General features: G+C 33.4%; 1 protein-coding gene across 1 annotated transcript in view; it reads right to left on the reverse strand.

Moving 5' to 3' along the window:
- LOC145678783 (angiotensin-converting enzyme-like) overlaps nucleotides 1-24,616 on the reverse strand; it is a 138,924-nt gene that overhangs the window by 21,576 nt on the left and 92,732 nt on the right. The window contains exons 4-9 of the mRNA XM_081749286.1: nucleotides 20,514-20,657; nucleotides 14,807-14,998; nucleotides 11,328-11,425; nucleotides 7,285-7,454; nucleotides 6,142-6,266; nucleotides 718-961 (exon numbers count right to left, since the gene is read on the reverse strand). Coding sequence (XP_081605412.1) covers nucleotides 718-961; nucleotides 6,142-6,266; nucleotides 7,285-7,454; nucleotides 11,328-11,425; nucleotides 14,807-14,998; nucleotides 20,514-20,657 — 973 coding nt within the window. The remainder of the gene's footprint in view (nucleotides 1-717; nucleotides 962-6,141; nucleotides 6,267-7,284; nucleotides 7,455-11,327; nucleotides 11,426-14,806; nucleotides 14,999-20,513; nucleotides 20,658-24,616) is intronic.

Below are 24,616 nucleotides of genomic sequence, written 5' to 3' on the forward strand. Positions count from 1 at the left end.
GATCATAAAAAATACCTCAGAAACTTAACAGGACAACAAAGACTCACCAACCTTAGGATCATATCCATAGAGCATAAGTTAACTTTAAAGCTATCTTTTGGGGACATTGTAAAAACCTTTGTAGCCAAAACAGCCAGCAAAGTTAAATTTTAGTTCCAGCTTTGTGTGCTTTCATTTAACTTACATCGATTTAATAGATTTGTAAACCGTCCGAGTATAATATTCGAGACAAAAGCTTGAGTGTCATAATTAAATTTTCTATTCTAAAGTGAGACTGATTCGTTCTACAAACATGGACATCCCAATATAATTCCAAAAACATTGTGATTTGCAATTATTATAATAAGACTATAAGAATATGTCAAGCATGCTACTCTCAGATTATTTGGCAATCAAATACTAATTAGTTTGGTGTTTTGTTTTGTACTAAAAATTAAATTATGTACTGTAATTTTGAAATCAAGCTTTACCATTTGAAGAGAAAATGGAATAGGAGAATTACTGTGTGATGCCACCAATATCAGGTGTAATCGGGGAGCGATTTGGTTTGGTTGGTAAAGGGGGGGGGGGTAAGGCGAGTTCTTGTCCAGGGTGACGACTAGCCTAGCTGCGTCGCTGTTGCTTACAGCGAAGTTTTTATTAACCTTAAGAGCTAACTATTTGTTGCTATGAATATCACGCAATATTTTTTTGAAAAAAATATCGGAAGTTACGAACCTCAATTTCCACCAATGGCAATTATATTGATCGCTGGAAATCCTTCCTTCAAACACATCCCATCGCCAGAGATCCATGAGATAACCAAAGGGAAGAAAAGCTATCTTATCGAGGGCCACAGAATACAAGTAATTGAGCTCTGCTTCTTCATCATCTTTCTCTTCATCTAACAAACCTATTTTTCTCAAATGTTTTGGCGTAGATACTGAAAGAGCTAATACGTCTCCAACGGCTTCATGGAATCCTGAAGGAAAGAAAAAAAAAATGTCAGTGAACATGGAATAAAGTAATGAGGAGAGAGACTTGCGTTCAATAAGTTGTCATGAAGTGGTAACAATATGTAACAGACAAATGTTGGTATTGGGATTACGTTGAATAATGGCTGATAAGACCTGCACCTCAAGTATTGATAGTCTGCCACTTCGCTCATAGTCCTTTACCAATCCAATTCTCGTAAATTCCTAAATTTCTTGATTAGCACTCTTATGCCATCTCGAACCTGGAAATCTGAAGGGACACTAGTCTTTCATTGTGCGTGTACTCACGGAAGACTTGTTAACTAGAAATATTCGCGGGTCTAAAGTTAGCACCATTCTGAGCTCAGACGGTCGATCTTACCAACGCAATTGTTCAAGAGCGATGGGGACAACATAGACATTATTTTATCTACTAGAACCAAAAGGCATATACTGTGAAATTACAACATTCATTTGACTTCTTTATTATTCTTTGAAGAATATAATATCTGTTGACAAACTAGTCATTTCACATTGTGGAACTATAGTAGACTATTACCGAAGGCCCCAATATTTTTTTTTTCTCAAAGTTTTAGAACTTATTTCTGATTTTAAGAACAGGTTGAATGTGCTCTTGGTATGCTCAATTTACGCGAAGAAAATTTATCGTTAGTGCTTACAGTTATAACGATATGGATAGGCATAAACTTTTAAATCTACCCTCGTATTTCCCAACGTCAATTCTTAGAAATATAACGCAATCAGCTAATATTTGGAGGAGAACAATGCTCAGGAATTTGTTACCCAAAAGTTGCTTCAATTTTCCAGACAGTCCTCCTTCTCCCGTCAGTCCAAACAAGGTAAAGAATTTTGCTACTCTCGTGCTGAACGCCCACGCAGCAAAAACTCATGATGATGATAGATTTTACGTGACAATGTAAAATCTATCAATAATCATCGATTTCACGACTTATTGGAATTATCAGTGCTTTTAATGTGATTTCAATCAACCTATGAATCATCTATTACACATTATTAATAAAATAATGAAGCAAAAACTTAATGTTTTCTACGAACTATATTTTAGTTTGTTAGTGTATTCTTACGCTACTTAATTGGCAACTATGTGACGCATCAAGCCATCCGGCAGAGCATATCTGGAACTCCGAAAAGCAAAAACGTAGAGGGTTCTTGCTCTCAATAGAAGAACGCATCATACAACGCAATATGAAAATAATTGTGAAATTAACAGTGCCACGACAAATTTGTATATTTTTAATAGTGGTAATATCATGACATTAACCATATCTTTTCATCGTACAACTGTAGTGAACATTTTTCGAAGTTAAAATGAATGAAGAAACTTATTATAGAGATTTAATGTACTCCAGAAATGAAATCTTCACACAAATTCATCTTTAGTCAGCAGTGGAAGTGAAATCTTCTTCATAAACATTTATAGTTGTTCAAATCACCACGTTTGCCGATCGCGAATATCGTGCGCCTTAAAGACGTCGTCCCGAAATCACTTTATAAGGGCCAGTTTAGTTTTGAGTGAAGTATTATCAATAATGTGAAAATATTATTGTGATGTTTTAAAATCATATGTGATTTGTGTAGGGAAAGTGAATATCAATACAATGTTTGCCTACAATTCTTGTTATTTTTCTTGAAAGTGGAAATAATAATAATGTGCGTTTAATAAGTTATGCTTTCTCTTTAGCGGTTAAAATATCAACTTAAAGGAGTATTTACTTTAACCAAGGATTTAAGCAAGGTATAGTATCTCCAAAGTGGATCAAACCAAACATTTATTTGTATTCCGCTGCTCAATTGGTGTTGAACTAGCATATGGATCCCATTTCACGTACTTTGTTACAGATTTTGATTATGTTGTCCACAGCCTGACACGGCAGCGATGGTGGGCACACGGCCAATGCCTAGTTTATTATAACTCCCGGATCCTGAGACCGTGAGAGAGAATTTCTGTTATCTTGCCAGTATTTATATTCGTACATTTTTTTTTTATTTATGACACTGAATAATGTTGTAAAGTGGTTTTCTCATTTTAAAGGTCCAAGGTTCGAATCCGTATTTTAGACCTAACATTCCCAATCTGGCGCTCCTAATAGGAGCATTCAGAAATTCGAACCCTCTCCCATTATACAGTACACTATAAAAACAAGGAATACCTAGGTTTGTACAACTTTCAGTCAACAGGGAGACTCCTACAGAAACGAAATCTGGTTTTGGAACAGAGAAAGAGGGAGAGAGAAAAAGAAAAGTAAAGATAAAAGAAGATATAAAAAAGAAAGGAAAAGAGAAAAATAGGAAGAGAAAGAGTGAAAAAGAGTGCTCTGTGGAAATCAATATTGAAAATTGATATTGTGGTGGATTTATACTTTTGGTTTCAGCAGAGGGTAAGGGGTGGAATAGCATCTGATTTTGTAATTTTAAATTCATTCTCTGAAGAAAAAATTCTTACTCTTACCATTCTTCCTCTATCGTAATCAGCACTCAAACCGGAAATGTTAGATTTCTGTCACTTCCGGTTATAACAAAGGAATTAAAGCCAAGATTACACATTTTTCGGACACTAAAATAATGTTAAATAGTTTCTCAGTATCGAAACCAGAAATGGTTGATTTCTACCACTTCCTGTTAACAGAGTGATTAGACCCAAGACTGAACCTCTTTTTGGGACAGTAAAAATTCATATAATAATGTGAAATATTGCTATTTTTGGGACAGTAAAAATTCATATAATAATGTAAAATGTTGCTTATAACTTTTGCTCAAGGGAATAAATATTGAAACTGGAAGTTGCTGAGAATTTTAACCACTTCCGGTTTTAACACAATAAGGAAAGAGTAGGAGTAAGGAAAGTTTGCTCCTGAGATACTAAATCAACATCGAAATTTTTTCTCGCTCTCGTTTGGGCCTTTTTTTTTTCTGAAGAAAGATCGTGTAAGTCCAACTGAACCCACTCAATGTGGATCAAACTTTGTATGGTACTCGACCTTCACCTGCTATACTAGCGTGTGAAATAATATATGATACATAGGCTTTTGGTTTCCGAGTTATGGGCCATCAAAAGTGGGGTAACATTTTTCATTAAAAAAATAAAAATAGAAAATTCAACTAAACTCATCCACTCACGAACCTATTTTTCAAAATTACTAGTCTTATAATACTGGTGGAAAATTTTCCAAAATAAGATATTTTAGAACTATACACCATAGAATAATGACAAATTTTAAATATCAACTTTAATATTTAGAAATTACTTTTATTTTACTATTTCTACTTCTTGATATTTTGCTTTCAAAAAATTACAAGACGGGTAAGCTTATATAGGTGCATGAGAGGATTATTCAAATTAACAAAACTTTCTTACCAATGTATCTTCTCCAGACATATCGAAACAAGCTAGTTTCTTCTTCAGTGGTAAGATAAAATATAAACGGATAAGAGAAATATGGTATGGAAACAAGAATACATACCACCAAATGAAGGTAACGTAAAATATGCGTACTGAAAAGAACAAGCACAGTACAGTGAAAGAAAGAAAGAGTAGAGTTTGAAACTTTTTTTTTTTTTTTTTTTTTTTTTTTTTTTTTTTTTTTTACGTTACGTTCATTCAGTGGTATGTATTCCTGTTCCCATACTACATTTCTCTCATCCGTTTTTATCCTTGTTGCCTTACCAATGAAGACGGAAGTAGATTCCAATAGGTCTACAGAATATTTAGTTTCCCTACGAGAGAATATATTGAGAAGAAGACGACGAAGTAGAAGCCGAAGTAAAAGAAGCCGAAGTAGTAGAAGTAGAAGTAGTAGAAGAAGTAGAAGTAGTAGAAGAAGTAGAAGTAGTAGAAGAAGTAGAAGTAGTAGAAGAAGTAGAAGTAGTAGAAGAAGTAGAAGTAGAAGAAGAAGTAGAAGTAGAAGAAGAAGTAGAAGTAGAAGAAGAAGTAGAAGTAGAAGAAGAAGTAGAAGTAGAAGAAGAAGAAGAAGTAGAAGTAGAAGTAGAAGAAGTAGAAGTAGAAGAAGTAGAAGTAGAAGTAGAAGAAGTAGAAGTAGAAGTAGAAGAAGTAGAAGTAGAAGTAGAAGTAGAAGTAGAAGTAGAAGTAGAAGTAGAAGAAGTAGAAGTAGAAGAAGTAGAAGTAGAAGTAGAAGACTACTAGTTTTGAGAGAGATTCTCAGACTGAACTTTACGTGGTGGTAGACCTTGACCTCTCATACAAGTTTCTGAAATAATATGGTGTGAAGGTTTTTGGTTCCCGAGTTATGGGCCTTCAAATTTATAATGTGGACTTCATTAAATTTGTTTTGCGAAAATTTTACGAAGTGAATTATTTTTTTTCCGCAGCTGGTAAACTTAATATTGTTCGTGCTATATCATCATTATTGAAACTAGAAATAATCAATTTCCAGTTCTACCATTCTCGGTTGGAAAAGAGGGATAAAGGTCTGAGATAGAACCTTTCATGGAACAATCTATAGAAAAAAAAATAGCAATTTCTTACAATTTTCACTTTTATACCTGTCGACGGAGGACATGGCGTCTTAAGACTTATGCATAGAATAGTTTGCATGCAACCAAACATTTTGTTGTTTTCAATTATTTACAACTAACCACATGAGCACTTCGTCTCTTTACAGTAGAGCTAATTCTATGCGGAGAATGCTCTGAACCTATGACCTCAAGTAGTTTACTATCCCACGTTTATTCCTTACAGGCTAAAGAACTCGATTAATCAAGTAAAATATGAAAGAATTTGTGGACTGAAGCGAGTGGAAGGAAAGAACCGGAGAAAAACTACAGGCATGTCGTCATGTCAATCAAAAACTCACGTATTCTGTGATGGAACAAGAAACTCTTTGAACCACGTAAAAACTTGCTATTATTGTTCCCATTCCTTATCTGATAGCGGAATTTAATGATGAGTTAGTAATCTTACAGACAATATTGTCAATTTGCCAATTTATTTAAAGAGTCTAGTTGCTTGTTCTCCAACGAAATAGTTCATTCAGCTTTTAGATTCCCCACCCACCACACCCATACTGTAACAATAAGTTACTTTTTCTTCTACATTTGAATGAAATCTGCAACTTAAAATCTTCCACTAATTCATAAATTTCAGGTCTTAAGTTTTAACACAAGTCACAGTTTTACACAAAATGCTTACCTGGATTAGCACCTTCCCTATATACAACTGGTTGATCTTTGTATTGTATAAAATATTGCACATGTCCCATTTCATGATGGACGGTGAAGAGATCTTCCATAGTAACTCTGGTACATTGTTTTATCCTGAAATTAAACAAAGTTTCAATCACAATTTTAAATATTAAAATTACAAGTGTTGAATAACAATAACTAGCAAACGATTCATTACAATTGTTTACTATTTAGGTTTACGGTGAAGATTTGAAAAATATAGGTAGCATTATCAAATAGAATCTTAGGTGGGACCAAAACTTATGTACGAAAAACTGGCAGCCTGGTTTAATTTCAAATTATATTAATAATGTTTCTGCTATAGGATAGACTATACTAAACGATGGATGAAACTAAAGTACTAGCTTAAAGAAATTTTTGTTTAATAAAATTAAATTATGCTTGGACGTATCAAAATATTTTTCATAAAGGTGGACTATTATTATTATTATTATTATTATTAAATAATAATAATAATAATAATAATAATAATAATAATAATAATAATAATAATAATAATAATAATAATAATAATAATAATAATAATAATAATAATAATTTGATTATGAATACAGGAGCAACTAAGTTCAGGCCTGCAATGAAGAAGGGATTAAGAGCATAGTTTAATTACTCTTACTTAAAGTGTGGAAAGATTCAAAATATCTAATACCTTAAATTACGTTACTATCCCTTCCCCGCAACCATTGCTGTCTTTAGACCTATGGATGTATTTGCATATCTACTTCCAGATACATTTGATTCTTGTCCCGTACATGAAAATATGTACTTATGTAAAAAGGTTAAATATATTTTGAGGTTAACATTTTCTGGAAAACATTAGTGTTATGAGGCCTTTGATAAATGCTAATCAATTCATCGAACCCTTCACAATGATTATTACTGACCTCTTGGGTCAGTGAGTGAAGGTGGACCGCTTCAACTACCAGCATAAGATTTATTCATAAAAGTAAGTTTCGTGTGTAATCCTCTGTACTGTCTATCAGAATAACTTACTGTATAGCTTTCACTGTTTTCTGTAAATTACTATAGAATTTATCTTAGTTTACAAAATAATTCCTTGGGTAATATTACGAAATTTGAGTAATCTAACCTGAAATCTTTGCCATCATAGAAGTCCCAAGCGGATGCATGGCACACTAGCTCTCTGCCTTGAGGCTTCTCAATAATTGATCTCTCCCAGAAGAGTTCAGGCATGGCACTTAGATTCAGAGATGTGAAGAATTCTTCGGCTACTTTAAACATCTTCAGTGGATCGTATCCCTATATTTAAAAAAAAACAGACAATAGTCAAATTAACCAGAAACTAAATTGTAATATTACTAAGTTTACAAAACTCATTACAAAGACACCATGGACATTTTTTTTTTCTCATTCAGTTCAGTCCAGTTGAGTAGCCTGTGTAGAATGGTTCAAGTTTTGCATTGTACTTAAAATGTATTACTTCCGTCCATATGCATTAGTTTCAAAATCTACCTTAGTTTGCCAGATGCTTTTTAGTCAGGGTGATCAGCCATTCGTTTAATATTATACGTATCATGCCACTTATAAGACATACAGAACATGTTATCCACGGCGCTTAAAAATATTCTAGCACGTGTTACCACTCCCGGGTAGCCATAAAAGCTATCTTGGGAGTGAAGTATATCGCAAAGATACTGAAAGTGTAAAGTCTAATCTTGACGTATCGAGGTGATCGTCATTGTCAAAGGGAAAGGTAAGGCACTGTCCTATAATGTTTCATATCCCCTACAAGGCGTAGGTCCAGAGACCTAGAATTCTAGGGTAAAAGTGTACAGAGTAGAGTAACTATTTAGAGCAGTTAGATCTTGAAACAATTCCATATAAATGTAAGTAGAGAACATTCTGAGTTACCCTGACAATATGGAAACGTGCGTTATCCTGCTGGCTGTTACGGTTTAAATATGTTTAGGTAAGATCTGATGACAGAATTCACATCGTTACGAATATTCAATGCATTAGTTATACTTCCCTGAAGGATGATCAGAGGGATCAAGGAATTTAAATTTTTGCTCAAGTAGATTTAGAGTACGTGAATGCTAGTACCTGTATGGCGAGTGCGAACACGCTGGATTTTCCTGTTCGTCTGCGTATTTACTAACACGCATACGACCTCTACCGACAAACTTCTTTCATTGCTTCGCCAGTGCAGCCTCTTTCGACTCCACTGACATTTTTCGCTGTGCTAAAATGTAAGGACCAATCATGCGAGAGAAAACTGTCCATTCAACAATTAACTGTTTACTGTTCGTGCGCCCATATTCGGGGGGGGGGGGGGGGGAAAGAATGATGCTTATACTTCTAAGTTCGAAGTCAATTACATACTAGACGTTTGTTCGCGTCTTCCTGGCACTGTAGATACTGACTGTGATCTATACACAACTAATTCGAATATACAATTACGTGTAGATTCGTTGTGTTAGCCGATGAACTTTCAATTAATAAGTGTTACTGCCTTCACTTATGATCAGTGCACTCCACTACGGTACACACCATATTCACAATCTTCAAACTAAGGTCAACATACCCTCTACAGACATTGTAGTTTGATTTACCGGGATTCTTAAATTTCCACCAGTGTAGTATGGGTTCTAGTAACACTGACAAACAAGTTTGTAAATATCTGAAATGCAGGTTTTCCATGCTGATTTCAAATCTGAAAGTGGTTTTGATCTATCATGTCAAGTTTTGAAGATATCAAATTTTACATTTCATTCAATATCTATTTTAAAATTGCAAAGAGTTGTGCGTAGAGTTAGGTAGGCTTGTATGTGTGGAAATAAATGAATTTTCAGCATTAGTACTTCAATTTCACACTTTTGGCGCAAACAAAAAAAAAAAAATCTTTACTAGTTTTTTGCAATCCACTACTGCACTGGCGTTCAAGGTCTTATGTCAAGCTTCGTGGAAGAACAACATTGAAGGAATGCGACCGTTTACAGATTCATAAATTTTTGTTTTACGTGGCATTACAACGATATGTTGTGTTTTTAATTATTCTTTGGGCAAAATGTATGATCTTTCCTATAAAATATGCACTAGCCAGTTAGGTTAAAAAGAAGAAAAAAATATATTTTGTTATAAATCAGTGTATGTTTTGTTGTTTATATTTTACCAAGACGATGCGTTTATATGTTACTATGGGAACAGAAGCAAGGTTAGACAATGACCACTACCTTTTAAGGATCACAAAATTTATAAAAAGAAGGTATACAATAAACGACATTTTGCATTATATCAGTTTAGTTTACTCATTGTGGCTCAATAAGATAATATAATGTTAGAATCAGGATAATAAAACTAAAATAAACAGTTATAGCATAGTTATGCTGGGTAGGCTGAAGGAGACTGTATTGATGATAATGAATGAAATGCAAGAACAAAGAAAAGTGGATAGAAACTGAAAAACAAAATCCACACACACTGTTTACTATCTACCATAAAGCCCACTTGGCGCGAGATAAGATCAAACTAGAGATCCCACGCATTAGAGGAACGCTCTGCTAGTGAAACTCCGTGGGTTTAATTCATATTCATGTAAGACAAGTTTGAAGCAAGTATTGTTGCACAGCGGAAACAGATATAAGTAAATACCGTTTATATATTCTGCCTACATGAAAAAAAAAAAAAAAAAAAAAAAACTACTTCTTGAAGAAATATATTCTATCACGAATACAATTGACGTATCTGTGGCGAATTAAAAGCAATATTCTCACGGGAATGCCTACATAATACTCCTTTTCACTATCTGTGCAACAAGTTTTCGGAGTTGAGATACGTAAAAATGAAAGAAGGTGCAGAATCGTCGGTCCACAAATGAGTAAAATCGTGGCTGTCAATTACTTCCAAACCTTATAAATCTCTTTCAGACCACCCACAAGTGGCGTTTAAGTTAGTCGTAGCCAGGTTTCTTGGAAATTATGAAATTGGTGACTATGGAAATGTTGTGGAAAAGTATATCAGCGCGTGCAGATAGCTGGGTTGCAACATAATTATCAAAATTCGTCTGCTCGATTCACATCTTGACTTCTTCCGAGAACCTAGGTTCAATCAGCGACGAATATTGTCAACGTTTTCATGAGGACATCTCTGTGATGGAATCACGCTATTCGATTCGATGGAGTGCAGCTATGTTGACAGACTACTGTTGAACGCTTCACCGCGACATGTCAAAATTTTCAGCACAAACGCAGGTCTACAGTCAAGAAATTCAAATCAAACAAGTTTTTAATTATCAATTCAATTAAGTAAGATAAGTAATTAATTGTTTTGTTAATTAGTATGATATTAATTACTGACGTGAGTGAAGGTGTCGCCAGTCAATTTTACTTTTTTTTATGTATAATCTTAAAATATACAGAAACAGTATTTTCTATATATATTTTGTGTATGGGAAGATATCTCAAATAGGATGTTACTGTATATGCGTGTCTTGTAATGCATTTACGCTATTCACTTCGATAAAGCTATATTCATTAGTACTTCATGTGGCAGTAAGTTCTCTAGTGAAACTTTTTTCCCCGTGATACGATGTTAAAAATATATAAATGGTTTAAGTCCTATCTAAAAAACTTAGTTATAGGGACAAATGGTTTGGACACTTGGAATTCATATGATTCAACTGAAAGCATGTTTTGGATACTAAGATCTTAGAAGGAATAATAAAAATTAAATAAAATCAATGTAATTAACGTATTACTAGTACTGATGACAATCTTCTAAATTGAATAAGTACTAAGTATTGCAATGCTCTGCCATGAAAACAACATGTATGATACTTCAGTATATGTCCATTAGGCTAAGTATGGTCTTACCTACACGATGAAGTAATTTTAAGCTTATTGCAAATTTATTGCTAAAATTAAAGTGATTAGAGGTAATAAAAAATGTCTTGCCACAAAAAATCGAATCCAATCATTTTAAAAATTGCAAATGAAGAGGATAGTTTACAATATCGATGTCGCAACTAGAAAATTAACCAAGTAATCAAACTTACTTTTGCTCCGACTTCTAATATATTCAGTTCACCACGAAACTCAGATACCAAGAATGGTTCGAACATTCCAACTTACGCCAACTACGGAGAAATTAACACAAACCAAATTAATGACTGACCTGTTTATTCATTTGAGGAGTTACATCGACAGATGTCTTGTTTGGAAATGGCGTTGATATATCCAAGATATTTCCCCAGGTTTGAGACCACATATTTCCTGCAACAGAAATTAAAAATTTAGTTACTTGTATTTTAGGGCTAGCTTAAGTACCTGTTCTTCGCTCAGTAGAAAATAAGATTAATGAATAACATTTAAAATATGAATAAGTCAACTCCTAGGACGGGAAATTGACTAGTTGAATTCACTGTAGTCAGTGGTGTTCTTAAAATCATTTGATAAAATGTTCTTAGTATTTAACAACTGGTTCTTGGTTAATGTAGTAAGTTTACGTGTTAATATTATTACTAAATATATTCTAATGATGCCAGTAATGGCGATTGGGATCAAGTCATGCAGCATCTTTATATTGATCTTTTGAACATTGATTTTCCAAAATACTATCAGGTAATTTCTACCGTAAGTACTGGATTGAGAGGTAAAGACCATTTTAACAACCATTCAGAGAAGAATCGGAAATTTTAACCGGTTCAGGGAAACCGTTGCATGACAACGATTGTAGTTCAGGAATTTCCCACTTCAAATACACTCCTAAGTTCAGCTGTTCATAAGAGTCAACCACATCCATCGTATCAAATTCGTGCAAGAATTATACAGGGTTATAAATGATGGACCCATTTTTAAAGATGTGTATTTATTAAAGTACAAATCCAAAATGAACAATCTTTATACCAATGGAAAGTGGAAGTTTCAAAGTTTTTTTGCAATACATTAAACTTCCACTTTCGGTTTAGGCAAAAAATTTTATTTATGTTACAAGACTAGCATCAAATGAAATATTCACTTTAACACCTAATAATTCAAATACTCAACAAAATCAATGAATATCTCAAACTATGTTCAATGTGTCCACCGTCTGCTGCATAGCAAACATGGTAGAGGTAGGACGTAAACAGCTTCCTTAACATAACCCCATAAGAAGTAGTCACATGGTATGAGATCAGGAGATCTCAATTTGTGACTCACTTCTTGCGAACTCAAGAACGTACAAAACCTTGTGCTCCACGGTAGCCATCTCACTCACAACTGAGAGGAAAACGAATGGCGGCCTATTGCCGTGCGAACTCTACCGGCCGCTTCGGGAACCATCATTGTCCACCGAAACTTTCAACCTTCCTCTTTCCATTGGTATAAAGATTGTTCATTTTGGATTTGTACTTTAATTATTACGAATTTTTAAAAATGGGTCCATCATTTATAATAATCCTGTATTGTAATGTGTTTATTTAGCTACCGTGCCATTCTTGAACTGTTTTTTTATGTGCTTGTACGATTCATTTACATTTCTGATCAAAAAACAATACGTCAAGAAAACATCACATAAAAGATCAGGAGCTTGTTAAATGCGATATTTCGATTGCATAGAAGTGGCATGCTTCGCACGAAAACAATCATTTTTTACACAACATTTAAAAATTAAGAATTGAGCAGAACAAAGAACGAGGAGCAACGCCTGTGACATTGTCACAATCAGAAAATAACTAACAGTATAATAAACAATGACTTCGGCGTTCCCCCTATCAACAGAAAAGAATTCAGTAAGATAAACTACACCCTGGCATTCATGTTCTTTACCGAACTTGGGCTTAAATATCATTGAGACTGATACCAATCAGCCTAGCGACTCCGAATACGATGGATTAGACACAAATATTACTAGTTTTCGATTACATTTGTTACTCTTCCCACTTCTTCCTAGGGATATCTTACTCCCAAAATATTTTTGTCTCAAACTAAGTTGTGTGTGTATGTAAACTTAATTTTAGAAATTAATTTACATAGCAAGTTTAAGCTTCCTAACAGGAGGAATCCCTTAGATACTACCTTTAACAGATTTTAAACCACCTCTTCAAATTTAAAGACCTTTCACCCTCTTAGGATAAGAATCAGAAAGTTCTATATTAATCTACGGTGGTTTCTTTCAGACTCTGGTCTGCTCGATAGAATCACTTTGAAGTATGTCGAGTCAACGGTATGGATTTGTATAACGGATAAAACATACATATACAGGGTGTTTCAAAACAACACCGACAACGTTGAGAGGTGATTCCTGACACCAAGATAAGACAAAAAGTATACACCAACCTGGGTGCACAAATGCTTCCTTTCGGAGTTACAAGTTCTGGAAACATGAAAAAATGGAATTTAAAGGTCCATAGCTCCAATACTATGGAACCTACCCTAGTCGGGTCAAAACTTTGCTTAGGAACTAGTATGTGCCCTATCTAAATATCCATGATTCAGAATCTTGCGGTACTTCTGCAACAGTTTTTACAGAGGTAGTTGGCGAGTACTTCAAATTATATGCCCTTAGCCAAACTCCCTCTATAAACATTGTTGCGTGAGTACTGCAGGATTCTGAAACCTGTATTTTTTAGGGCACATATTAGTTCCTAAGTGAAGTCTTGACCCAACTACGGTAGGTCCCATAGTTTTCGAGCTTTGGACCTTCAAAGTTGATTTTTCCATGTTTTCGGCAGCCTATAACTCGGAAAGGAAGCATTTGAGCACCCAGGTTGGTCTATACTTTTTGTCTTATCTTGGTATCAGGAATCACCTCCCAAACGTTGTCGGCGTTGTTTTGAAACACCCTATATACATATAGAGCATATAAAAGTAGCAGAAGCACACGGCTTCGCAAGGGAACAGGATCTGATTAACCCATATGGAGGCCCGGGGCTAGAAAAACTATGTGCCCCTACTGACTTCGCCTAATACCTTCCTGTGACAGTAGGAAAGTTAAGGGAATGTGTTTCATATTTTTGGTCATATTTTATTTGATGATGATAATTGTATGTTTGTGATTCTTGTTAGATAACCAGTTGGGATTTTGATCAGAGTAGAGGATCCTGTCTACCTGGAAACCCGGAAGAACGCGTTTGACGTTATCCTAGTCAATTCTCCGACCAGTTAAGATTTATTTCTTGATTAAATTTAGGCTTAAATTTAATCAGAACTGTCCCTAAACAGATTAGACTCCCGAAAACTATGGGCTCGACACTAATATCGCTCCATCTGCATTATTTTTACCTGTCACCCTCTTTTCACTCTACTAATGCTGTCTTAACCCTAGAATAGTTTCTTTCTCTCTGATTATAAGTCGCATGTATGTCAATTTTTTTTTTTAAGTTTATATACCAAGTTCCATCTTCGTAATTTGAGAAATTAGTGAGGCACTATATTTTACATACAGGTACTAAAGCACTTTTTCCCCTTTACCTCCCTTCTCCCCAGCTCTTAGAAGTATGTCAAACCTATGTTGAAGATTTGTATACCAGACAAACACACAAACATTCCTTTTTATATATGGAATTAGAGGATTCTTAAAATATGTAAGTCATGTCAAATTTTAAGAACTAATAATAAGCTACATTATTTTCATAGTGTCGAGTACAGTTTTTCATAATCATTTGATCTTACCTAAAAGATGAGCTGGAATAGGTTCTGTTTTGGAGACAATCTTCTCCCCATATTGTTCTCGAAGCCGTCTCCTGACGTAAGCATGAAGCTGTTTGTAAAGAGGTTGTAGTTGCTGCCACAAATGCTCCACTTGCTGTCGGAAGTCAGGAGCTTCGTAGTTCTTCAACCAGAACATAGCATTATTCGTGAAATCTACACAAGCCAAGAAAAGTTCAAAATTAGGTAGTAGGTAATAATAATAATAATAATAATAATAATAATAATAATAAAAACTGACTCATTTTATATGCTTTTTTTTAACATACAATAGGCAACATGTCCTCGAATCTTCCAACCTTACCTGAACTCATCTTTCGAAGTGATATCATGCAATTTTGCACGACGACTTGTGACAGGTGACAATACAGTATTCCATTGTTACTTTCATCTATTTATTTATACATTTTTTAAGTTATATCCAGTGTTCGAAGTGGAAAAAAAGCAGAGGCGGGATGTTTTATTATGATTTTGACTCAACATACCTGTTATTTAAATATTGTCTTGATCACTGGAAAACCAAGGATGGTATGTCCTCATTACTGAAAAACCAGAGGCGGTATGGCATACCACCGCATACCGTCTCACTTCGACCACTGGTTATATCTGATTTTAAAGATTGATATCAGCCTTTTCATAGGGAACCAGTTTTACTCCTGAGATGATTATCTAGTATACATGATTATCTAGTATATAGCGATTAACATTCTCAACTTCAACAAATTTTCAGATTTTCACGACTGTTCAAAAACACATTTAACAATAAATTAAACTAAGAATCTTTTTTTAAATGTGCTTTTTTTTTTTTAAAAAAAAAAAGCAAAGAACAAACTATCAAAATTTAAAAAATTCAGTTTTCAAAAAAATACTTATTTTCAAAAGATGTTCTTTGGTCATGTATATTTTTTTAAATAATTTTCTTGAAAACAAAATTGTTTACTTATTAGTATGATTAATTTTTTTATTTTTATACTTTTTTTTTTTTTTTTTTTTTTTTTTTTTTTTTTTTTTTTTTTTTTTTTTACAGAAATCATTTTTAAGTATTTTATTATTTCTACTTATATTGCAAGAAAATTCTAGAAGTATCCTTTATGTTGATCTAAACGTTTTAAATATTAATCTCAAAATTCTCTAGTATGAGATTCCAAATTTCATTATTTTATTTTAATGTTTCTGAAACTTTAAAATGGGAATCACTTATTAGCTAATGTTCCACGGAACACCCTACTCTTGTCTCCGAGTAAAGAAAATGAAATTAAGTTTTACCCTCCATAGTTATGTCCTTTAAACTTATAAAGGATTGCGGATGTTAATTGAAAGTGAAAGATTATAGAATATTAGTTCTGTAGAACACAAGTGGAATGGCAGTTTGGGAAAATGAGGGAGAACTCCAAGAAAATGCTGTGTTCACACGTCCACAATGCTGGGTTTTTACGTTCTTTCTTTTTCTTTTCTTTCCTTCTATCTTTTTTTCTATCCATCTTCCTTCCTTTCTTTCCTATCTATCTATTTATTTTCTCCTTTTTCTATCCATCTTGCTTTTCCTCTCTATCTGTCTTTCTCTCATATTAGTGGACCATTAATCGTGAAACACGCTTGTAAGTTCGAAACTAATACATAGGAAACAAAAATTTCGTACCATGCAAATATCGGAAACAGAACGTTGGCATATTCTGCAATAATAACAACACACTAACAGTGTAGATTTTTTTTTTTTTTTTTTTTTTACGATATTACGTCATGTTACTACATATTCTAAATACATATTAAACGAAAACTCGAAAACTTACTTTTTTAAGTGTTGCTAACTAAGAACCCTACAGTATCACGCACCTCGAAGAAACAACCAAATTTTGAAGTTTTTACAACAGCAACACACAAGTGAGATGGACAGGGCAATGCAAATCGAAAGTACCTTAGTGCCGATCATGTGACATATTTCGAATAAATAGAAAAATTTTAAAAGTGATTAAAAATTTGACTCAGAATCCTTTATTTCAAGGAAGTGATTTGGCAAGTACTACATGCAATTACACACTTAAAAAAAAGATCATAATACGATTTACAACAGTATGATATCTTAAATAGTTCGCAGATATGATAAACACTGGTAAAGCTTGCAACACTGCTTAAAATCATGTAACTGCAAAAGCTTTTTGAAATTACAACTACCAAAAACTGTTACTGCGTTGTTACAAAATAAAGGAAAGCCACAATCATTTCTAAAAATTTCCCCCCAAATACGCCATTTTAAGCAGTAGCAATCTGTTCATATTTTTCATCTCTTGAACGTTTATCATATTAAATTACTGTAAACGACATTATGATCTTTCGTCTATTTAAGGGCATTTACGTGATTAAAGGCGATACTAATCTAAGCAAGAAAAAAAGTTTCAAAACAAATTTTAAATTCTTCGTAACGGTTTTTATTATAATCGTAGTACTTGACAACCTTGCCCGTCGATACTTGTGTTATTGATGTAGAAGCTTCTGAAATTTGAACGGTTGTGATACTGTAACGTACTCAATTTGCAACACTGAACAGTGTAGTGTCGTATGTTTTAGTTTGTATGTAGATTTGAAACGGTAATAAACCGATGTAGTGACATTTGAAGAAATGACTTTATATTCGGACGGCAACATTGTTAATCTGTTGATATTAAAGTATATGTCAATGTTCCCATGCCGATATTGTTTCTGTCTATTAGCTTTTTTTTTTAACAATTATAAATTATATATAATGTATTTTCTATTGGTTTTAATGAAAGGTAGTTCTGCTTTTAATAATTAAAGGCTGGAAGAGAAAGTGAAAGACTGAATTTTCAAACAGATTTTCCAATTATAGTGTGATCCGCAATTCACTAAGTTTATTCTTTGGACTAATGTTCAATCTAAGAGGACCATGAGGACTGACTTCGAGGACCACTGGTCTGCAGATCACAATGAGAAACTGTTCTATTGTGTTGGATTGTAGATTTTTTTTTCATGTTCGTATTATGTAATGTAAAAGAAAATAGTGAAACATAATACGCAAGAAAATACATTACAATCGCTTTCGCTATATTATTCATCTGATAGGAAACAGTCTGAAGGAAACTTACATAACAGAAATAACTTAAGATTTCAATTGAACACCATACTCAAACTGCGCTTGTGGTTCCAGGATTTCATTTTCTCATTTTTTTTCCCCTCCTTTACCTCCCTGTGATAAATGAATTAGCGAAAGTGCTATTAAGTTTTTATGGTAGTTTTCTCTGTTTTCGGTAACTGTTTCCATATGCCCGCCTCGGGGTTAGTTATGTATAGAGATGCTACTACAACCTAATTTATTCCTGCCCAGAACTCGAATTTCAAGTTTCAAATTAGTTAGGCTCTAACTGCATCTATGCTTCAAACTTCAGAAAAAACTATTAGAGAAACTTTTCTACCAGAACTACTTTGAAGTTTGGGAATTTTTGCCAGAAAGAAGATTAGCTGTATAACCTACTTTTAGCCAACATCTTTTCAAAATCATTGAAAACAGTCTCAAATCGCCTCAAATCAAAGAAATTAGATACACATACATTCAATATACTGTATATTAGGTGTATTGATACTAGTTTCAAGTCGAAAAATAATACAGATTCAGCTAGGACTACTCACGAAAAGAAAGAATGAACATATATTGAACTGTAAAGGAGTTTTATGTAGTACCATACAACAGTATTTCAACTGTTGGGTCGATGCATAAGTTCGTGCGGTATTCTTTTGGGTTAGCGTGAAGCGATTGTTTATCGTAATCCCATTGTTATACCGTAGTTTGGAGTTTGTGTGTTGTGAAAAACAGGTTTTCATGATTGTGAATGTATTATTGTGTATATTTCAAACTAATATGGAATGTCAAGTTGAGGAAAGTGATTATTTCAGTCACATTTTACTCCTAGTTTAACCGAGGATCCAGTGCAGCAGAAGCTGCGAGAACAATTTGTGCAGTGTACGGGAATGAAGCAATTGCTGAAAGAACAGCACAAAAAAGCTTCTCTTGACCAATGGCTAACAGATTTCTTCCAGTCAAAACCAAAGTTTTACAGGTGAGGCATTGAACTGCTACTTGAACGTTGGCAGAAAGTCCTAGATAGTAGAGGGGAATACACCACTGAGTTATTGGGAGTTAATGTGAGTGACAGTAAAATGTATGCAATGTATTGTTACACTCGTAGAATATATTAATGTTATGTCTATGTTGTATTCGTATTTGCATTAACAGAAGAGCAGAATAAAAATAAGATATAAGAATCGCACGAACTTATGCATCGACCCACTATATCATAAAACACATCTTTTATATTTATAGTACAAGTACAAACACTTAAGATAAAAAGATGGAGATACAAAAAAAAAAAGAAGATTACTATATTGATATTTGTATTCCAAAATTTAATTGATGTATGTTATATTTAATTTTGAGCCGGAATTTTTACTTTCCGGAATCCGGAAAGTAAAATCGAAAAAAATCCAGAATTAAAAACAAAAACAAAATTTAAAATATCTAAAAATTAAAAAAAAAATCAATAATTTAAAAAAATCCGGGGTTCTCGAGGTTCTTCCGTTTCCTCCTACTTTCCTCATTCCACCATTATAATACATATCAGCACAGTCTTCCTTAGCCTCAGAACATAAAAATAAGTCGTTACGCTAAGTGTGCGAGAAACCTCACGCTGACGAGACCATACTGACAGGCAGGAAAGAACAATACCAAGTCCTGGTTTTATAGACACCACTCGTGGATCCATGATTATTTGGAAACTAATCACACTTTGCTCATCTTTTCTAATTCTTCTCATTGAATTTTCCTACTTGTCCATATTAGTGTCGTTAAAATTATTCCAATAATTTTTCTGTCATTTGGATAAAGTTATTCAAATTATTCAAATAGCTATATTAAAAAAATATTCAGTTATTCAAATTATTCAAATAGCTGTTTAAAACATATTCAGTTATTCAAATTATTCAATAATTATTCGAGTATTCGGAAGATCCATTATCCGAATAATAAATTAGAATTTTAACAATATTAGGCTGCATTTTTGCTCCGAATGTAAAACCACGCTATAAAATTTGTTAAGAACTTTATATTAAATTAAAGAAAAATATCATGGAACAATACATACACCCACCTATGATGGGACAGTATATACACTTACGCTAGCAAACTTAAAAAATATACTAAATTTCTTATTAAACTATGGTTTAGTATTATTAATGATCGTATGCCGTCCTTAAGATATCCAAAACAAATGGTTGGTGCAACTGATAAAAAGGAATTTTTCTTTATAAAAGTTGACGAAGCAAACACTTGCTACTAATTTGTGTTACAGTTTCGGCAGAATATCATTGTCTTCATCAAACATCTCATTTAGGTCAAAGGCACTGATAACATTGCCGAAATTAACACAGATCAGAAATTACAAGGATTTAACTTGGTCAGATCTTATTTTTTATTAAAATAACATTACACACAATTCCAAAGCTAGAGTATACAATATTCAGAAGAAATTTTACCATCAGAAGCTGAACATAATATTGCAGAAAGAAAAAGAAAAAAAATAAAGAAAAATGTGTTGAATTGAAAAAAAAAAAAAAAAAAAAAAGAATATTTGGACAAAATATAGTAAAACCTAATTATACTGACTGTTGAGTTTGGCTGCCTCATTGCTAAGTGTAACATAGTCTTCATACATTTTTCGTATTTTCCTTCCTGACACTTTCCTCCATTCAAGCCACACGTGAGCTAATTCTTCGGGATTTCTGCTACTGGCCATGATTTCTGTTATTTCTGAAAGATAAAATTATTTTATTATAGTAAGAGAAAATAAAACGCAAGATATGGTTATGGGAGGACTTGAATTTACAGCTGATTATAATATTTTCTAATTGTTGCAAAAACCCGAACAATCGTATGATAAGGATTTATACCAGAATATGTAATTCATTTATGGACACTAAGAGTTCACAAGCAATAAATCTAACAATCTATTCCTGCGAAAATATAAATAAAATGTGCTTCATGTAATAGATATATCAATAAAATATCACGAAATATTAAAAATATTGGTTTAATCATTACATAATCTAAGAAACTTGTTCTATGTCTGCAATAAATTATAATCACAAAATAATAAAGAACCAAACTTAAGCAATATTAAGCAATTCAAATTGAAGAGGGAAAATTTAAATTGAGATGGTAGAGGGAGCTTATACATAGGAAAGTTAGTATATATCAGCCAGTATGGTACATTGTTAGTTAAAATATTACTGGAATCGACGATTAATTATATCTAATCCTCACATTAGTTTATTTCATAAGTAACAAGTTTGAGCGAAGGCTTCTCCAGATTTCTACAACTATTACGAACAGATAAAATGACAAAGCTTATCTTTGCACCTGTGATTCTCTTTTGTTTATGTTGACGTATTCGACTCACTCTGGAGTTGAAATGAAATGAAATTTTGAGTTTTACGTCCCACGGTTATGCCGGTTGGGCTAAAGGAGACTGTGATAATGAGTAATGAATGAAATAGTGGAATGAAGAAAGTGCGAGGAAACGGGTGAACCCCGAGAAAACCCACGCACACGGTGTTTGTCCACCACAAAGTTCACTTGGCGGGAGCAGGGTTTGAACCCGAGACCCCTAGCACCAGAGGTGAACGCTCTACCACTGAGCCACCGCGGTCCCACCACTCACTCTGGAGTTGTTTGCAATTAATTGTTACTCTTTGCAGATTGGAGCTCCTATGTCGTCATCGTTGTCTGCTTACGTAAGTCCTGTGAAGAAAATTAACCCCCAAACTTTGACTTCATTAGATTTCTTTAACCTTATTCACTAACGCTTCGTTTGCAACTATGTTTAGCCCACTAACACACAAAGATTGCTACTTCTATTAACTTTTGGTATCGAGGCTTAGCTACAGTGATACAGACTATGTTTAATGTCTTCTGAACATTTTTCTGGTCAACTTTCTATATTAATGAAAAAGAATGTTTAAGTACGGAAAGGAATTTGTACATAGTTGTACATTTTTTTACATTTTATTTATTACAGTAAGTAAGTAAGTATTCATGGAAACCGATACGCGTAGCGACAAGTTTAATATCAGGAAATAACATTTGGTACTAGAACAGTTACTAGAAATAGCAGTTCTTATTTGTGTCTTAGTGGGCTGAGATAATTGCAAACTACTGTAAGTGTTAAAGTGAATAATTCTTGTGACTTACAGGAATTCGGAATTCATTTTTTTTCCACAAGACTTACATAAGCAGACAACGATGCTACTATAGGAGCGTCAGCCTGCAAAAGGTAACAAATGGTTGCGAAAATGAATCTAGAGAGAGTTGAAATATGAAAGAAAGAAGATATTGTCATTTTATTAATTTAAGATGCGCCCCTCAGCATGTATCAGTAAATATTACGAACCGAAGTTTTTGGGTTCTTTTATTTTAGTTTTTATTTATTTATTTTAATTTTTTATTTATTTATTTATTTATTTATTTATTTATTTTTATTTTTTATTTATTTATTTTATTTATTTTTTTATATTATTTCGTGGACTATCGCAGATATTTGTAGAAGATATTGTCCGAAGTTGTTCAAGAGATACTTTCAGAATCAATCACATCTGATTAAAATTCAGTGGGGATTATTGTAGAAATTTGTAAGTATCACTCACTCTACACTTGATCACTAAATGTTGCACTGTTGAGTTGTAAATTGTTTATAGTGTTTAAAACTGATCATATTCTAGGTTGTACTCCAAATATTACATTGATCGTTTGGAAGCAAATTAAGTGCTATTTTATGATGGTTGATCTCAGTTAATTAAATTCTACTACGCATGTTATTGCAGAAAATCAGATGAATGAAGTATACAGGCTTTTCAGGTAATATTTAAGATATTTGGAGATATGCAAAGAAATTTATTCAGAAGATTCTGAAATTTCAAGCTCATTGAACTGGGAAACTGATACCCTTGTAGTTGATAATCTACAATTTAAATTTACTATTTATTTATGTGCGTTCAGGCATAATTTAATGTTTCGTTATGTTTTACTTTGAAATTTAACGATTTCAACGTTTGGACAAAGGTTACAGAAAATTTACGATTTGACTCAAATTGGTATTTCGTACTGTTTGTCAGACCAGATTCATGGAAGTTCTACAACGTGATATTTAGTGGTGAGTAGTCTTACGAAACTTTAAGAGTAACGAGTAAAATATGTTCCCCATTGTACAAGCTCTGTTTTCAACAGACTCAAATCTGATTTAAACTACTCGCTGAGTAAAAGAATGCGTTTATTGTTAAAAATATTAACGTGTAACCATTTCGCCAACCTTGGCTTTGGCTTAGATATTGTCTGATGAAGCCAAAGTGGAGAGTTGGCGAAAGTGTTACACGCTATTTTTTTTTTTTCCTTAACAATAAACTTATTGTTTTGCTCAGCGATAAGTTTAAGTCAGAAATATATTCGTAGAAAAATTCCTGAACTTCTCAAAACACAAAAAGGTATGACGAAAACTCGTAATGAAGTAATTTAACATTAAGGAATGTTCAGCAAATGGAAAACTAGACTGATTACGCATAGTCTTCCGCAAAACTTTGAAACTTTTTCGTCTTTTGCTATCAGTCTATTGCACTACATATTCTTCATCTTGCATGCGATCTTAAGTGTCACTATAAAATAAAATAAATAAGGCAGAAGGAAATGATGTTAGATACGTTTTCAGTAAAATTAAGTCTAAGAAGTAGAGTCCCAGTGAACTTGGGCGTCCGAAGAAAATTTTCTAGAAAGGGGCTCAAATCCCTGGTTGCTATATTACGTTTGGTATTTTTTTAATTTGTATTTAAAAAAATCTTAAATTTAATACATTTTCGTGAGCCAGTAGGGGGGTGAGGGGTTCGGGCCCCAGCCTACCCTTCCCTTCGGGCGCCCATGCCACTGAAGTAAAACATCCTACAAAAGAGTGCTCCTCAGATAATTACCCACAGTTTTTGTAAGAAGGAATTTTCCCAATAACCCCTTTTATAGTCTGAAGACACCCACGACTCTTGAAAGATTGTTAGATTACTTCTCTAACTTATTAGTTGGCGTTTCATGCTTTGTACTGTGCTGTGTTTACTATTGATATTTGTAAAATTCTGCATAAAATGCCATGTTGGTTGATTTTCATAATGTACTTGGAATATAGATCGAATTAATGGAAATTTATTTTACAAATGGAAAATTTAGATTCAGGATTAGTTTCACAAAGCAAGTTAGTTTCTGAAACGAATTAATCTCTCAGGTCGAGATACACTCATGTCCAAAATGATTGTCGCGTGTCTATAAATATGTTGTAGAAATATAATTTGATAACGAAAAAATGAAATGAAATTTTTGAGTTTTACGTCCTACGGTTATGCCGGTTAGGCTAAAGGAGACTGAAGATGAGAGATGAATGAAATGGTGGAATGAAGAAAGTGGGAAGAAACGGGAGAACCCCGAGAAAACCCACGCACACGGTGTTTGTCCACCACAAAGTTCACTTAGCGGGAGCAGGGTTTGAACCCGAGACCCCTAGCACCAAATTTGATAACGAATTCGTCCGGTATTTCTTATAATGTTAGTATGTGTATAATCGGCAAAGACATGTATGTGGTAAATTTCATGTGAAAAGGGCAGTAAATAAGTACAATAAAATGAAAATAAAACTTTCTTATCCATTTAGCAACATTTTGTTTTACTCATTCTAATTTTCG

The sequence above is a fragment of the Thermobia domestica genome, chromosome 2, assembly GCF_964235325.1.
Source record: "Thermobia domestica chromosome 2, izTheDome1.hap1.1, whole genome shotgun sequence".
NCBI classification, from domain to species: domain Eukaryota; kingdom Metazoa; phylum Arthropoda; class Insecta; order Zygentoma; family Lepismatidae; genus Thermobia; species Thermobia domestica.